Genomic DNA, 18,595 nt, shown 5'->3' with positions numbered 1-18,595 from the left:
ATATTGTGAAGTCATCCAGGTGAGGGTAGTTTTGAAAAGAACTGTTGTTGGTGACTGATGTTTTGACAACCTGAACAAGAATTATCTTCAGAGTCAAGTGAATAGCGTTCGTCAGTCAGTGGTGTTATAAATGGTCCGTTGAAAATGATTGGTCAGTTTAGCTATGAGGGTATTGGCTGAAAAATTCCTTGGGAAAATATCATGACGAAGGCTTGTGTACAATTACTTGGCTGTTTTTAGATGAATCTCAGGGTTCAATGGGTTAATATCATTTATATTATGTTAGAGGTGATAGATTTAATTTACATTTTAGATATAATGGTTTTGCGTGTTACAGGGACAGACCTAGCCGACCAAGCTTCCAAACTCTTATCAGGGCTTGCTACCGTGGTTCAATGGTAAGGAAACGCACTGAAAAAACGTTTGCCTCAGCATTTTCTCAGTTAAACATGCACCATTATTCACTCTGCCTTTGGTTAATGTCGTTGTTAAAAAAATGATATATTTATTATTTGTTGCTCAGGGATTCATGGTTATGTATGATATCACGCAGCATCAATCATTTCAAAACTTGAGCCTTTATATGGAGTATATTCAAGAGGCAAGTCCATTTACACTTTCTGTTGATTTATGTGAACAGTTTTCAAATTGTTGTATGTGGGAGGTTGCTTATTACTTTTATAATAATGAGTCATTAATTAAAAATTCATCCAGAATACAAAGTGTAAATGTGTAAACTTTTCATTTTCTATGGTCTTTCAATTATTAAACCACTCAGCATGTTAATTGTAACCTTAGATGTATTACATGAAAATTTTTGCAATTTTGCATTCACCATCCTGTCTGTCCCTAATTTCAAGTTTTTGTATCTTTACAAAGTATTAATTTTATTTCAACTTATTAAAATTAAAGATGAAAAATGCTTAACTTACTGCAAACGCTTATAGCGGAGCTTTCGAGCCGCCAAGCGGAGCCCCATACCCATATAGAAAAGAAAAGGAAACTCATGAATTGATTTTGGCATGGTTATCATGGCTAGCGGTATTGCTCGTGGGCGCGTACGAATGACGACGACGACGACGGAGTCGAGAAAGATGGCGGCCATAGTTCAGTTAAAAGGTTAACAGAGACATTCAGCCTTGATTTAAGCCTCCTTCTTTGATATTAGACATCCATGTTATGGTCAATTGACACCTGTCAAAACAAGGTATCCGCTGACCATATTGCGGGCTCAAGTTTTGAGCTCATCGAGATAACATGCTTTTTTTGAAGTCGACTGCTGACCAAGAGCTGTTTTTCTATTGAGACGTGGGCCCATGTTAGGTTAGCTTGTTGTAAACGGGGCCGGGTTGTTGAAACATACATGTAGTGCAGTCGTCACTGAAAAGGGCCTTAATACCAATGGTCCCTTGAGACTGTTTCAAACAGTTTCAACATGCTGTAGTGGAGAGGGTTCAGAAGTAGCAGGATAGGACTGGAATATTCATGTTGATTCCCTTTTGGAAACAAACACAGGATGATTAACAGTTTGGTCATGGGTAGGTTGGTTTTCAGTATAACAGGTGTAGAATGGTTATCAACTAGGTCAAGGCAGAGTTCTCCGTAAGTGAAATTCGCCGTCTAGTCGCCCTCGGCGCGCCGGCTACTTATATGAAATAAATGATGAAAAAATTTTATTTGTGACAATGTGAGCCTATCCGTCAATAAAATTAAGCATAAAAACAATATGTCTAATTTTCTCAACAGATACGTAGCGATTAAAAAATACAACTCTTATAGCTGTAAGATAAAAGAAATCTGAAATCATTCGGGCCGTGAGAATTGCCGCCAAAAAAGTGACGTGGGCACTGAGCCGTGACAGCAGCACCGAAATATTTGACAGCCGGGGTTAAGTTAAAGCTCAGTTTTTCCGCTGAAAATGAAGCGAAAAACCCACCAATCGCTGTTCAGTACCAGGGATAAATTGAAAAGAAAATAGAGATGGCACAAACGAAGGTCATAAGTTGTTTTCTTTCAAAAATATAATTGAAATTAGTTCTTTTATCTCCAGTGAATGTACGCGTAATTTAATTAGTTCTTTAAACACGACGACATGCAACCCAGTGCTTGGCTCGCACATGGAGGATTTTCGAGAACAAATAACTGCGAAGATTTCTTTCAACAAAAGAAACAAACTTTGCAAGATCTTACACAATCTTTAAACTCAGCTTCTATAAGATGTTTGTGTAAATATTGAAAATGAGATATAAAACTGACGAGCTTATCGAGTAGGGAAGTGTGAATAAATACATGCACTATTTCAAGGCTTCATTATAAAGCGAAACATTTGCAAAATATGTCAAGTTGAAGTTTGATTGTATTAATTTTATCACTTTTGAAATCATTAACGAAAAACCCAAACTAGCGCAAAGGTTCAAAACGTTGATGATGGTCCACACGCTTAATCAGAAAAAATTCTGAGCTTAAATCCGTGGGAAACTTCACCAAGTATTACAGGCTTGCACTTGCAACAGTTACCAATCACAAGCTTCATCACGTTCAATGAATTCCACCCCTAGCACTGTGTTAAAGCCAGTCAAAACTTGTCTTTTAACAAAATAAATGTCAAACTTCAATCTAGTACCTTCAGTGCCAGCAAAACTCTTTTCTCGTTTGGCTTTCTCATCTGCTTTTACACGCGTGATTGACCACAAAATGAGAACGTTTTTGACGTTTTTGATATTTTTTTCAAATTTGAAACCGATGACGATGATCAACTTGTTCAACTAACACAGTACATTACATGTATGTTTTTCTCGGTGAAATTGCTTTTCTTTAACAAAAGAACAAAACCACGATTGCTTAAAATACACTGAAATGCACTTTTTAAAACCCCAATTTCAAAATTTTCCTGGGCAGGCTCCCGGACCCCCCATTAAAAGGTTGCGGTCACCCCCCCCCCCCCTTCCACGTGGCTCCGATAAAACCACTCCACGTCTTTTTATCGGCATTGTCCGCCGCCTACTCAAAGTTATTCTCCCTCTACTTCAAATTTTCGGGAGAACCCTGCAAGGGCAGATTCGTAATGCCGTAGTGCATACTGTTCCTTGTCCAGTCTTTATTACGTATGACAGTGGATGCTGTTCACATGTTTTCAGACCATTTTTGAGTTATATTTTTGTAAAAAAAATACCTCTTAGTCGGCGCGTCGGGTATGTTACGGGTCAATGGGTGAGTGAGTGAGAGATGTATGTATGTCACACCAATCAGATTGGATCTATTATGAACAGTCAATCAAATTTCTTGTTGTGAAGGTAAATAGTATGTGAGGAGATTTCATCCTGATACAGTTCAGAACGGCCATATTTATTCTTCTATAAAAGAGGAGGAATTATTCATGTATTGGGCTTACTTCAGCATCTTCTGAGGCGAGGATTTTGTGGGCGGGTTTGATAAACATTTGCAATTGGATAATCAGTCAAAGAAACATAGTGTTTGACATATAACTACGAGCATTCAATGAAGGGTGAGCTTTTCCCATTAGATAAAGTTTTCAATTAAATGAGTCTTAGCCGCTCTGCTACTAGGCTTAAGATTTGAATGATAAGAACAATTGTATTTTAGGGGAGCGGAATGCACTACTGGCAATTTGATGAGGTTGCGACCAGGTTCAAATCGTTTGCATGTTGTATTGAAACCTAAATATTGCTGCAGAGTTCGTAGTAAGTGTTCCGGGCGTGTAGTCAATGTCAGTATCCATTGACAAGTTTCACTGTGAAAAGCGAAGAGACTACAATTAATTTGGTCACAGAACAAAGAGATATTATTCTGTGACGATTTTACAATTATAATGGTTCTTGTTTACCACTGGAATGAAAAGATACGTTTGAAATGAAACTAAATCTTTTCTCTTCAATGTTATCAGGGTTTACGCTTTTTCACATTAATAGCCAGCACGAATTGCAGTAGAAGAAAAAGGAAATTGTTTTCGTTCATGATAGCTTTAGTGAGGTATATGAAGTCTTGGGCGTTTTATTAGTGCAGAGTGCACTATTGGGATGGTTATGACAGCTACCTGCCGCTAAGGAACTAAGGCACTATGACCCTGTTTGTTTAATTAATTAATTTCAATTAATTAATTAGTCTAGAGGCAAGGAAGTAGTGGGGGTAGTGTGGGAAAGGTACATGTATACTCTACGTAAAACACATTCCATCGCCGACACTTAGCTTTGAACATCGCAAAGCTATATATTTGTTTCAGGTAACCCCTTGCTCCCCTTGTGGTACGATTCTCCTTAGAACAAAACTAATTTGCCCTAAACGCATGCGTAGATTAGTTAGCGTACGTGGCTTCTATATTAGGTGAAGGATACATTGCATACGGAATCACGCACAAATGTTGAGTGGTTTTCCTTATGGTAGAGCTCAACATGTAAGACGCATGCGTTCTAGCATCGTTAGTGTTATACACAATCTTTCCACGCGGTATTTTATATATCATGTCATGTGACCAAGGACGGCAGTTATTTTTCAGGTAGCGCCAATTGTCCCTTTTTATTGCAAAAGTGAAACGTTGCTGTGGCTGCGTAGCTTTCAGAATTACACACAGGTCGGTTCAACAAATATCACCTGCTGTTTTCAATCTACAATAGTGTGCTTGGCAGGGTTCAAAAGTATTGCTTCTCCTTAGCGGCTTGTTTATTTCTTGCCTTAATTGTGTCTGTAAGAGAGACCAAAAAGTTCCCAAGTTAGTGGCTTTAATACTCCGCAAATTGTAAATTTGTAACAAAAGAAACCAGGAAAATGCTCAAATATTGCTGCAGACGCCGTGGCACCTAATGAAAGCGCAAATTAATTTAATCAGTCTTTGAGGAGACTCATTCATATCGGCCAAGTAGCGCTGTTTATCTTCAATACTTTTCGTTGAAACGCTTCTCAGCCATCAATATCGTTGTGTGTTAATTTTGAATTGTTTTATTGTTAACAACAAAGGTGGCAACAGAAAAAGAGAGTGGTATTTCGTGACTATCTGATAATTAAATTTGTTCTTGTTCATCGGTAAAAATTTGCATTTTTAGTAAAACAACATCGTTTCTGTTCCGTTTCTTCATCACTACATCAGATATTTAACTTTCATTTATCTCCAAAAAACAAGGACATCTTCCGTATGTTTTGAGAAAACAAGGGTTTCATATTACATGCCTTTGCGAGGAAAACAAAAGTATCAAGTTACAAAGTTGGCGTGAAGAGCTAAATTGTCACGTTTGCTGCTTCAGCGTATTATTGAATTTAAAATGAACGAGAATCAACGTAAAACACCAGTAGTAATTAATTTGTGCGTAATTTTTGGACCTTGAATGAAAATACAACCTTGAAACATACACACTGCAAAGGGGAAAAGCCGTAGCAGACTACCAAGGTAGCCACAAACCGGAAGTGAACCGAGCAGGGGTGAGTACTTATGGGACTACCGTACCAGAGCTATCAATTGCGCTCTACACTATCTAAGATTGTCTCACTAATTGTATTAAACACAAGGACTTTGTTAATTGAAAAATAAAGACTGACGTGTATGTTGCCAGTTTGTGATTTTTAGTCCGGTTTGGAGCGGAGTGTGACAGTTAGATACATACATTGGGTTGTTTTAGAGTGCATAATGTTCAGTGTAATGGTGGCTAGTTATGAACGAGATGAGTCTTGAGTTTTGAAGCAGTTCATAAGTTAGTAGTATGCAAATGGCACAAGATATTTTTATTTTTAGTTACAAAGGGTAACTTGATACTTTTGTTTTTCACAAGGAGTAAATTCAATTAGAGCTGACAAATCGTCACCACTTGTTCCCACGAGATGTTTGCTATTTTTAGTTACAAATGGTAACTTGACACTTCTGTTTTTCACAAGGGAGTAAATTCAATTAGAGCTGACGAATCTTCACCACTTGTTCCCATGAAATGTTTGAACAAACAAAACAAGATATTGCTATTTTTAGTTACAAATAGTAACTTAATACTTGTTTTTGAGTTATTGTTTTGGTAAAAAAAATACCTCTTAGTCGGCGCGTCGGGTATGTTATGGACGGTCAATGGATGAGTGAGTGAGTGAGAGATGTATGTATGTCACACCAATCAGATTGGATCTACTATAAACAGCCAATAAATTTCTTGTTGTAAAGGTAAATGGTATGTGAGAAGATTTGATCCCGACACAGTTTAGAACGGCCATATTTATTCTTGTATAAAAGAGGAGGAAGTATTCATATATTAAGCTTACTTCGACATTTTCTGTGGGTTAGGCTAAGGATTTTAGTTACGAACGAGATGAGCCTTGAGGTTTGAAACAGTTCGTGAGTTAGTAGTATGCAAATGCAACGAAATATTTTTATTTTTAGTTACAAAGGTAACTTGATACTTTTGTTTTTCACAAGGAGTAAATTCAATTAGAGATCACGAATCGTCGCTTCTAGTTCTTAGGACATGTTTTAGAGGAGACGAGACTATTTAGATTTGAAACAGTTCTAACGTTTACAATAGTAAGTGAAGGTGACGATTGTTTTGTTCTTGTTGTATGCAAATATAACGAGATATTTTTATTTTTTAGTCACAAAGGGTAATTTGGCACTCTTGTTTTTCACAAGGGAGTAAATTCAATTAGAGCTGACGAATCGTCATCAGTCTTTCCCACGAGATGTTTGTTATCTTTAGTTACAAATGGTAACTTAACACTTTTGTTTTTTATATGGGAGTAAATTCAATTAGAGCTGACAAGTTATCGGCTATTGTTCCCAGGATATTAAACAAAAAAAGCTTTCATTTCAGGACGGTGTTTACGTCTCTGCAGTAGCAGTTTATTTTTATTTGATGAGCATTTTATGACATTCTTTTCAGTCCGATATTTTTAAAGGTAAAAAGTATCAAAACGGCTCAAATGTTCTTTGAAGACTGCGTGACACCAAGTTAAATTGCAATTTAATTAAATCAGACTTTCATTGTGTCAGAGAGGTTTTTTTTCTCTTTGTTTCTATTTTCGGTGAAGTAGTGTTGTTGTGTTGTGTTGTGTAAAAAGGGTAAACTTACGACTCGTATAAAATGCGAAAAGGTCTCTTAACTTGAGTATTTTGGAGCAAAAATTACTCTTGGGGGTTGGAAGGGCTATGTGATCGGTGAGTGAGGGAGTTATGCATGTGCACGTGTCACACCAATCACAGTGTGGGTTTTATCAAAGAACGAATCAAGAAAAAAAATAAGATGGTATCTACATTAATTTGGAAACGTGTCAGATTACTGTAGTTTGTTCAGTCAAACATTTTATGGCTTACTATTTAGCTATCGTACCATTACCGATGTAATATCGTATGTACATCATAAATTCCCAGTTTCTTTCTTGCTGTACATCGCAACCAAAAAAGCTTTACAAATTAACTAAATCATCACTGTAAACAGCTCCATGAATGCTCCTATCTCCGAGACTTCACAAAAAAAACTCTTGCGCGCCTTGCGTGCCTATGTTATAAAGGAGTGGGCCTGTAACCGAGAAGAGCAAGGTGTGAGTCTTCATTCTTCTTTAACATTCCCTCTAGACTGCTCTTTTAGCCTCTCCACATCCCTTAATTATGGTACGTGGGGGAACTTATTGTGTAGGCGAATCCAACCTGTGAGTCTTCATTCTTCTTTAACATTCCCTCTAACTGCTCTTTTAGCCTCTCCACGTCCCTTAATTGTGATACTTGGGGGAACTTATTGTGTGGGCGAATCCAACCTGTGAGTCTTCATTCTTCTTTAACATTCCCTGTAAACTGCTCTTTTAGCCTCTCCACATCCCTTAATTGTGGTACTTGGGGGAACTTATTGTGTGGGCGAATCCAACCTGTGAGTCTTCATTCTTCTTTAACATTCCCTGTAAACTGCTCTTTTAGCCTCTCCACATCCCTTAATTGTGGTACTTGGGGGAACTTATTGTGTGGGCGAATCCATAACTGCCTGCAAACATCTGAAAGGATAGAGCATTAAACTGTGGTCATGCAGTTGTCTGATACCACTGATACCACAACATGTTGGATTCCATTAGTTACAAATAATTCTTTACAAGTTGTCACGGCATTCTTTCTCTGTTACAAATAACTCTTAACGATTTAAGTTGTGACGGCAGTCTCCGCCTTTGGGTTGTGGAAACGTTTAAATCTGCTCATGTTGAGTATTAATCCACTGCTATGCAATAAATTTGTCCATCATACTCCAATAGATACGTGCCTACTCCCTACCATTGGCATGTTGGAAAGGAGGAAAGCGTCAGGGGTTTCTGGACCTCTTGCTGTTCCTTGGTGTTCAATAACTGTATAAAGTCCAGGCCATCCTGGGCCAGTATCTTCTGACTTGAACGCATTCCTTGTCACCCTTTCGGGCTCTTTTGATCTCTGGGAAGCGTTTCTCACTTGGAGGAAGATTATTGGTTCAGTTACATGTAAAGCTTTCAACTTCTTCAGCAATTCGTTAGGCGCAAATATGCGAGTGCGCAAAAGTGCGTCAGCCGATGTTTGACGTTTCCCTGGGACGTGTATGTCTTCTGGACTGTATCTCGTCATCTGAAGACAGAACTCCAGTATCCGAGGTAGCAACTTTGACAGGTCAGTTGTAGTCAGAAGTGGTCCAAGTGATTTTGGTCTGTTTCTAAGGTGAACCTGAGCCTCAGAATGTACTCTTTTCCTTGTTCGGACGCCAAGGTTGAGAAGAGTGCTTCTTTCTCAGTTACAAAATAGTTCTCTTCGGAATCACTTAGAGATCTGGAGATGTAGCAGTCGAGTCCGGTTGATTGAGGTGCGGCTGGGGTCATTATGACATTATGAGCAAGAAATTCAGATGACATGAAGATCTCTTCTAGTTGTTGAACGGCATTCTGTTGAGCTTTTTCCCAGTACCGCCTGGTTTCCTGGTAGAGCAGCTGACGCAAGGGCACGTTGAGAAGAGTGAATTTCCCCCAACTGGTTCACTATCCCCATCCCCACCATCCCCAAGAATCGTTTGATGACACTGCAAGGAACCCGAAACTGATCAATGGTCTTCATTTCCCATGGACCCTTTGTGTACACTTATAGAAAATCCCTCGGGACAAGGTGGGAACCAACAACATACTCGACCCACATATGGCACAGGGCCGGAATTGAACTTGAGCCACATTGACGTAAGGCGAGTGCTCTCACCAACGCTTTATCCCTGCTTCCCCCATATGAGAACTCGTCCACTCGTCCATGGGGGTTTGGAACAGGAAAAATAACACAGTGAACTAGGACCTTGTTCCGCGTGCAAAGAAAGTCCTGTCAAGTAGCCTGGAGCTAGTGGATTCTGTGTTTTACCTGCCCAGCCAATGGATGAATGTAGTTTCTTGAGAAAAATTTTCAGGAAATTGTAATTGCAGGAGTTCTCTTAGAAAGACGTTTCTTGGGAGCTAGTGAGCATGACTTTGGGCTAGTCATCATAGTTATAGCTTTCCCAAAGGACAAGCTAGAAAGCTGGTTTTCTTTGCATTCTGCTTGTCGGGGCATTGAGCCATTTTCGTTCTTGGCCTTGGGCAACAATTCCTCAGGTACCCCCAACCAACACATCAGCACTTACCTCCTGGAATAAGTGTCCACACTCATAACTCATGCAGTAATAAAATAATTTGGACTCTTGGTTCGGATTAGTTTCTTTGTTAACTAACACTAGCGTGTCTCATTTTATTCAGCATGCAGATCCAGGTTTTGTGAGAATGTTAATTGGGACCAATTGTCACCGAGAAAACAGCCGGGTTGTTCCAAGGGAAGCTGCATTACAGGTACAAATTGCTTACGTGTACGTGTTCTCTAATATTTGGGTTTATCGATTTAAACAGTCCTAGCACTGTTACGTTACTCCCTGAGTCTATTGAAGTACAAATGTATTTCCAGTGGCTGGCCTAGCACTTCATTTTATCATTGAAATTAATTTCCTGGGCAGACTCTTTTTCTCAGCTTCCCCAACAACCCATTCAGGTAGTGGGCAAGTCTAGTAAATTTACAGTCCTCTGGAATTTTCAAGCCTTTACCCCTCCTCTGTTCAGCTTCAGTGGCGACGTAGTAAGCAAGGAAGGCAGTTGAACACTTTTAGGTGTTCAACTATCTTAAAAGATAGTTCGATGGGTACACGTCCTACAGTATTTTTTATTCACTAACCTTCCACAGCCAGACCCTCCCCAATGTGAACTGTTACATCCTTGAAGTCTGCATGAAGTCCACTGACATTCGACTCGGTGTCGCCATTGCTATTTGAGGTGTAAGCTTCAATACAACAGATAATGAATCCAAACTTGAAATTGCCTCTGCAAGGTACCAAGATGGCGTATCGAGAACAACAGAGGCTGCTGGCTATAACGATGCCGGTTTCTGATCGGAAAGTAATCGCAATTAATTGCAAAGAAGCAAACCCTTGTGCTTTTAGACTCTCTCAGCACATCCAAAGACAAACACGGCAAAGTTGCAAATGGAAGAGGCGTGAACAAGTGTTTGGTAGTAAAATGGAACAAAAACAGATGCAAAATTTTTAGAAGAAATGGCCCCCAACAAGCATAACAAAAACACGGGTAGTGCTAGGGCTGCAAGACAATAAGAGAAAATGATTGGTGGAAATCAAAGCATAACAAAAAGTATCCTTTAGTCGCTAACCACCTAGTTGCTAAGTTCAAGCTGTGAAGAGCAACGGGAAGCAAAGTCCCAAAGATATGGTTTAGGAAAACAATGGAACCGAAAATTAGAACCTGCAACGACAAACGGGAAGTTGAGAAATTCAGAGCCAGCAACAACTGGTTCCAGAGGTTCAAACCCGGGCACAACATTGTGCTTTGGCGCAGGAGTAATATAACAGAAGAATCTGGAAATAACAGGAGGGTAGCCATCCAAGCATTTCACGGGAATCCTCTCTGTATATAAAGTGGGAACGATTTTATCTTAGGTCTCGAGACATTAAGACAGGCCTTGCGGAAGCTGTCATGAATCCATTCCCAGTTTACTTGTGAATAATAATAAGTAACAGAACATAACCAGGCCTCAGTGGTTCGAAGGCTGGATATATATAACGCTATCCACTGCGTGTAAATAGCTTTCGTGTGTCAACAAGACAAAGCATGTTATCCGATGAATAGCGATTTATCCGGTGGATAGCTTTATCCATCTTTCGAACAACCCAGGCCAGAATTTTTTTTGTTCTCTCTCCCGCCCCCCCCCCCCCCCCCCAACCCTTTCTTCCTAAACCCTCTGGAATTTAGGGCATAGCGTCGAAATTTCAATGACCTTTCTTAGGATGGCTATGGGTATTTTCTCGAACTGCACATTGTAATACAATTTCTTATATTTCTTGTTTTGCTACTGTGTTGCAGTTTGCGACAGTGCATAGAATCAGATTCATGGAAGTTAGTGCTGAGAAATACATTAATATAGACGAGGTAGGTTTGAACCTACAGCCACTATTTGAGCGATTTTATTTCGAAATGTATTCCAAAGTTTGTCCTTTTCTTCTCACGATTGTTTACACGGCCCCTATCTTCCGGCTGGAAACGGAACCCAAATGTTGAACCTGGGTGAATTTTAGTTGTAATAAGGGAGGTTAAAGGAATTCTACTCACATTTTAAGAAGATAGAAGCAGTTGTTGGAACATTTCTCTAGTTTGTTTGATCACTGTAAAATATAGACCCAGACTAACCTCAGATACTGCGACCAAAAACTAACCTTTGCCTACGTTGTAACCCTGTCCATAAGACTGCTAACCATTTTTATGTTACCCCTATCCCCGAAAAACAGTCTGTAGTCTTCATTGTGAAACAGCTTTTCAGTAGCTCTCTCTCACACTCACAAAGTCAAGTTAAAATTGAACCTAGATAAACCTGCAATTAAAAAAAATTATCTATTAAATCTATTAGCCCATCTTTAAATCTTTAATGTGAAATGTCAGGTTTTTTGTCGGCAGGCGTTTTACACTCTTACAAGGGACCTCCTTGCAGAATTGCTACAGAGGCAACAGTTGGTAATATATTTTTAATTTTTAACTTTCAAACAGAGAACCTTCCTTTATAAGTTACCAAACGAAAATAAGGATTGTTGTTGTAATATTCAGGATGTCCTTCCTCCAATCTTAATGTATAATTTGTTACGTAAGACTTTCACTTCTTTCATTTATAGTAGCCCAAAGGGACGAGCCACAACGGTTGTGGCTCCTTTAAGACAGCCCTTACTTTCTGATACGTAAACATTGAACGCCCCCCAGTTGAGGTTAATATTTTACCCCTGAGAAGGATTACTTTCTCTTTTAGTCGAGGCAGCATTTTGTGTTATCTCTCATGAAGAAGTCTTATTAATAATAGCAATTTGATATCACAATGCTAAGCTAGCGTGTGAAACATTCGCATTTTTTGCGAAGGAGGGCAAAGAAAGGTCTGAAGCAGGTATCAAAACGGGCGTGGGCGGCTTGCGCGCGAGGATCCACGCTTTCGGCACTCCGCATCTCACGAAAACGAAAGCTGAAAACCGACCTACGCTGTTCTGGTGTTCAAGGGACTCAGTGCTTTCAGGAATAATCAGAAAAATATAAAAGTTACTTTTGCTTTCGGTGTTTTCGTTACCCCCCGTTACTTTTTAATTCTGTAGTATTCAGAGAATTGCTATCTTTTAGGAACAGCCACAACTGTCAGCGGGGCCAAAAATCCAAGACACGCAGCAACCTAAACAGTCCAAAGATTTCTTCTCTTCCGTAAGAAAGTTTCTAGGAAGACTGGGCATGAAAAGTGTATGTCTTACTTTGATTTGGACATAAGTGGTTATTTTTTGGAAATTAATGGTAGTAATTGGTAGCAGCTATGCTATTCTGGTTATATCAAAGATTGTTTTTGTCTTTTTTTTCAATTAGGAGCAGACGAATTCTCAGCCATTACCACCATTACCACTAGTACCACCCCCATCACCACCACCATTACTATGGGGGTCAGATGAATTCAACCTTGTGACACAGGACGCCACTGACAAAGGTACTTCCTGACATACTGCCTTACCTTATCGATCCTGCTAAGGCATACTTTTCCTTCATGAGTTATTGCTAGGTACATTCTAGTTTGTTTTGCGGGGCAGTTTGTTTCTTAGCGACAGTACGTATTGAGATTTCACTTAGTGAAAATGTTACTCTGCGTAATGGTATCGATAAACATAAGTCTTACATTGGCCTCCTAGTCAATTAAGTTGGTCTGGTAGGTCAAACGTTTCACGGAAAATCAAACATACTTTAATTAGGAGAAATTCCGGTTACCAGTAGATATTTGAAGAGTCTTTCACTATCACAACTCTTCGTACGGAAAATAAGTGGACATATGATTGCATACGACCAACAAACAGCCATACATTATTCACTTACATTTGTTCGAACATTTGACTCTATATGTACGGTTGCACATGTCAATCACACAGTCACACGGAACCACAATAGCCCATCCTCTTTCCCTCTATTTCTAGACACCCTAGTTGGACTTTTTCTCTTCTTGTTTTTTTTTTTTTTTTTTTTTTCATAAAGCACCTCCAGAGATTCTTGCAAGAGGATCCTTGGCCTTGAGATTGTACAACAATGCTCTTAGTGAAGGAAAAACTTGTGTCAAGAGGGTGCCAGTAATGTTGATTGGACAGGATCGATCAGGAAAGACCAGTTTAAAGAAGTCATTGAGGGGGCTGGTTTTCAACCCGGATGAAGACAGCACTGTTGGAATAGATGTTGATCCTTCACATTTCAAAGTGTCAACTGAGGTGTGGAAAGCGGGGAAGAAGGATCAACAATCTTCTGCTGCTGCCATTTCCTATGAGCACCATGCGGCCCAGTTGATTTTTGGTAGGTTGATGGGGGAGGAACAAGCACTTGAGGAAAGAGCTACGGATCCCATCCTGTTTGAAAGTGTTTCTTCAACCATGGGTCATAGTTTTGCTTCCGGCGAAAATCAAGAGCCTGACGAAAGACGTTTGGAGCCCGTCCAGACTGGAAGTAATCTTCTGGCTAGGGGAAACTCATTAGAATCAAGTCCTGGATTACCTTCCCAATTTCCAAAAACTTCAAATGTCAGTTACCCTGATTTCGAGCCACCAGACGCAGGCGGAGATGATGTGCCTAATCCAAGTGAATTGTACAAAGAGGACGCGTCAATCGTACCAGAAGAGATAGCGACCTTGGTTGAAAGATTGCTTCACGAGGCAAAGACGGTAGATGACGACAAAGACGTTTATTCTGTTTTGTGGGATTTTGGTGGACAATCAGTTTACTATGTCACCCACCCACTCTTTCTTACATCAAGGGCGATTTACCTTCTAGTATATGATCTCAGTAGAAACCCACATGACAAAGCCAATCCCCTTGTAAGGCAAGGAATGTTCAAAAAAATTGAAGACAACTTTAGTCTGAAAACCAATTTGGACTATCTCGATTTTTGGATGACTTCTGTTGCTTCCCTAGCGTGTCAGAGTGGACAACAACCAGTAAGTTCTAATTCGGTGGTAATACCAGCCGCACTTCCTCCTGTGTTCTTGGTGTGTACTCATTCTGATGAACCATATGGTGGTGAGGATCCTTGTACAGTAGCCAATGAGATCTTTCATTTTCTACAAAACAAGCCGTACAGTGCCCATCTATTCGAGCATGTCTTTATTGTGGATAACACAAAGTCTGGTGGGAAATCTGAGTGTCCTGAAGTATCACGTTTGCGGCAGAATGTGCTTGCCGTTGGAAAGGATCTACCACAGATGAATGAAGCCATTCCGATCAAGTGGCTGCAATTCGAGAAAGCCCTTCAAGTAACGAGGGAACGACACGAATGGATTACTCTTGAAAGAGCAAAGGAAATTGCATCTAAAGTGTGCAGAATTGATGATGATCAAGAGATTGTGACATTGCTGAACTTTTTGCATGATCAGAGGATTTTGATTCATTTTGATGATACTCCTGAATTGAACAAATTAGTTGTTTTGGATCCTCAGTGGTTGATTGATGTGTTCAAGAAGGTGATAACTGTCAAGCCATACGATCATGAAGAAAGAGAATTTAAAGACCTTTGGCAGAAACTTGAGCAAACAGGAATCCTGGAGGAAAAACTCTTGGAACATGTTTGGGGTGCTTTGTTGAACCAGGAAGAAACATCTGATAGCCTGATCGCAATCATGGAGAAATTCAGCTTGATGTGTCTGTGGCCTTCATCAGACGCTTCATGTGGCAAGCAGTATCTAGTGCCATCCATGCTAATGTCGCATCCACCTCAGGGTATCATGAAACTTTTAGAATCTGCACAAATCCCCTCTCTTTTTCTGAAATTTGCATCTTGTCAAATTCCCCCCAGCTTTTTTCCACGCCTGGTGCTGCAATTTTTTCAGTGGTGCATTGACGAATTTCCAGGCGCAGTTGACCCCCAATTGCACCACAACTTTGCCCGGTTTTACATCTCTCAAGATGTATGTTGCTCTGTAGTCCTTCTGTGTCACCCATCCTCAATTGAGGTGGTCTTTCTCAGTGAAAATCACGCTCTTGGTGAAGGTTCACAATCGAATTTGAGCCTTGTCGATGAAAGCCAGCGCACCTTTGAAGTGACTGCGGCCCGTGCTGTGCGTAGGCAATTAGTATTGTTGCTTGACTGCATGAAGAAAGAATCCTGTTGGTCAAGCAACATCAGATATGAAGTGTGTTTTCTCTGCCCAGCCTGCTCCCGCGGAGGTTCGGTTACTTACTGTCAAACTCATCGTGCGCAGGGTTGTAGCCAGCAGGAATGTCTTCACTTCTGGCCCGAGTCAGACTTGTGCAACGTTCCACAAACCGTGACTTGCCGCAAGTCGGCTGATGCCATGGAAACCAGGGTTCAAGTGAAACAGTTTGCGCCTTGGTTTATAATTCCAAATAAAAAGGTAAATACGTTTTACAGTTTCTAGAGGTAGGGCGATTAACAAATTTTATCTAATTTTATTTATTTTATCAATTGTAAAGCGCATTTGATCATGTACGTCAGGGAAAATTGCGCTATATAATTATTATTAAATTAAAAGTTCCCTTTTCGAAGATTATGTACAATCTTTTGTGCCGCTGAAGTATGTCAGCATAACCATACCGTCATTGTGATACCAAAAAAAGACACTGTCGTTATTAACCTTGAGCTCGCAGTTTTGTCTCTTTAGTTACAAGGGAAGAGTAGAATAATTATTCCAAATAAATCGTGTTGAGTATAATATGTTAACATCTGGTTTGTATATATAACAGATAAAGGTTGTATAGACCTTTCTTTATTTAAGCGACGAAACTGCAAGCTATATTCATTCCTTTTTGCTATTTTTGCACAACAGCAAAGGACACTTGCGGAGGGGAGACCTGTCTCGATGGTGAAAGGTAATCTTTGATTTTGGCTCAGTGTTTCTTTTATGTATACCTTAACGTTAAACTGTTCCTTTTCATTTTTTTCACTCGGTTATCATTATAACCATTCCTTCTTCCTCTTAGTTTTTGAGATTTATTTTTATTTGCAATCCACGAAGAGGAGATAAATAAAGGGCAGGCTCTCTCCGTACCTTTTACAGCTCAAGGTTCAACATCACAACTATGCGATTCACAAGACGTCGTAGTTCGACTACAAGAAGATCTGCAGTTGAAACAGACCTCTTTAGAAAATCCAGAGCCAGATTCACAGGGTATAGAAACAAGTGAGGGACAGGCCCTTGCCGTATCTTCTTCCGTTGAAGTTGCTCTTTTGTCACAATCGTGTGATGCGCAACAGGTCGTGAATCGACTTCAAGAGGACCTGCAGTTGGACCAATCCTGTCTGGAACATCCAGAGCCAGAAACTAAAAGGATGATCCGTTGTCTGGCACGAAAAGCTAAATGTTCAAGTAGGCTTGATGTAGTTAAACGTTTGAGGGAAGTGACACCAGCTGGGACTACAGGTACTTTTTGAACTGATGCATAATGGTCAAGGTTAAACGGAGATAGGTTCCCAACTCATACATCATGTTTTTAAAAGTATGGCATGCAAGGTGCTATAAACTTGCTTTATCTTGCAAGAGAAAGAAGAGGAAAAAAAAAAGTGGTGAAGGCAAATTTAAAAAATATCAACTACAATGAAAAACGTGTGACTGAAGATCCAAAATTGCAGGAGAATGGTAATTTTGATTTCCCGACATCCAGTCACAAGATCAGATTCAATGAATTTTAATCTTCTTCCGTCTGTGTAATCCTGTGCTTCTTCCCCAAAAGATTAGCGTCTGGTACATTACCTTTCTTTTCATTAACATCGCATCCTTCCATGAATTGTAAGCAAGGGAGTGTGTATAAATCGTTATGACGACGACGGGACGTTGCTAAAGAAAATGTTGAATTATACATAACATAAATAACACATTTAATACATACCTGCTCAGTCGAGCCTATGACCTTAACGCACAGGTTGGACGCGTATCCACTGAGCTACAAGAGACTCGTGGGAGGACCTAGGGAACTAGACCTCGTATTGCTCATAATGAGGCGATATATTACTTTAAAAGATGCGAAAGTGACAGGATTAGTTTTGTGAATATGTGACTACTGACATGAGTGCAGATAGAAATGGTGATATACGTTAAGCTTTGTGGGAACGAAAAAGACAGTATCGAGTCATTGATGTAATCCGCTTCCTATTTGTATCTGGACGTGAAAGTTCTCTTTCCATTTTTATTTATAGTATACAACATATTCCTTACACATAGTGCAATGTCTTTGTTCCACTGTCATTATATATATATATTTTTTCATTTGAATGTGTTCCCGACAGGGCCCCTACTTCATGAAAATCTGGATGTTAAGGATATTCCTCTTGGGCAGATTAGAGACCTGTCAGTGCAGTTGTGTGGTAAGAACGTGTCATGTGTATCAAACATTGGAAATATTGCGTGAAAAATATACGGAAGTGCATGCAATTTCCACGCAGCCAAAGAGCTCGACTTTCCGCCGTCTTTTTTGATGTGTAGTTTTATAGAAGGATATTTTGATCTTTTTGTAAATGTACTTGCACTTTTCTTCCTAAAATCATAAAACTTGATTTATTAATGTGTTAATACATTATGTACTTGATGTATGAATGTGTTAAAACGTTTAAAAAGATGGCCTCAGTAAAGAGGTAAAGGTAAGGTTAAGTCTACACGAGCCAAGTGGCCCATCAGGCAAGTGCTTATCCCGGTTTCAATAGCCTGAAGCGACTAGGAGTATTTCTACTCTCCCCTGGATGGGACTCGAGCATAATTTGATGTGAGAATGGAGATGAACAGCTTGTAAAGTAATGTTCATTTTATAGGCGGAGATGAGTGGATGATGGTTGCGGAGAGATTGGGTTTGAAGCCATCAGAGATCCGTTTTCTGGACAAGCGATCTCGCAACCCGTTCGAGTCTGCACTAATTCACTGTCGGAATCAGCAATATTGGAACGTTGGACAGCTGTATGATGTGTTGGTCGACTGTGGATTCCCAAGATTTTCTGATTTGCTATAAAACATGGAACTCAGTGATTTTATACCCCATTGTACAGCAAACAAGGACAGGTGTCAATTTAACAAATTGACGTCAGTTTTTTATGTGTCTGTTT

General features: G+C 39.8%; 1 protein-coding gene across 4 annotated transcripts in view; it reads left to right on the top strand.

The window, feature by feature from the left end:
• The window catches only part of LOC145479286 (uncharacterized), a 35,882-nt gene that overhangs the window by 12,494 nt on the left and 4,793 nt on the right, over positions 1 to 18,595 (top strand). For 2 of the 4 annotated variants that reach the window (XM_081457605.1, XM_081457608.1), the window contains 12 exons: positions 338 to 398; positions 524 to 601; positions 9,697 to 9,786; positions 11,362 to 11,427; positions 11,950 to 12,006; positions 12,652 to 12,765; positions 12,886 to 13,003; positions 13,540 to 15,899; positions 16,332 to 16,374; positions 16,563 to 16,925; positions 17,789 to 17,866; positions 18,308 to 18,595. The exon at positions 18,308 to 18,595 is cut by the window's right edge and continues 4,792 nt beyond it. In XM_081457605.1, the coding sequence (XP_081313731.1) occupies positions 338 to 398; positions 524 to 601; positions 9,697 to 9,786; positions 11,362 to 11,427; positions 11,950 to 12,006; positions 12,652 to 12,765; positions 12,886 to 13,003; positions 13,540 to 15,899; positions 16,332 to 16,374; positions 16,563 to 16,925; positions 17,789 to 17,866; positions 18,308 to 18,501 (3,622 nt within the window). In that variant the 3' untranslated portion in view covers positions 18,502 to 18,595. The remainder of the gene's footprint in view (positions 1 to 337; positions 399 to 523; positions 602 to 9,696; positions 9,787 to 11,361; positions 11,428 to 11,949; positions 12,007 to 12,651; positions 12,766 to 12,885; positions 13,004 to 13,539; positions 15,900 to 16,331; positions 16,375 to 16,562; positions 16,926 to 17,788; positions 17,867 to 18,307) is intronic. The other 2 variants (XM_081457606.1, XM_081457607.1) reach the window with 2 other exon arrangements.

Source organism: Orbicella franksi, chromosome 2 (genome assembly GCF_964199315.1).
Source record: "Orbicella franksi chromosome 2, jaOrbFran1.1, whole genome shotgun sequence".
NCBI classification, from domain to species: Eukaryota; Metazoa; Cnidaria; class Anthozoa; order Scleractinia; family Merulinidae; genus Orbicella; species Orbicella franksi.
This window is presented reverse-complemented; position numbering and strand designations above follow the sequence as displayed.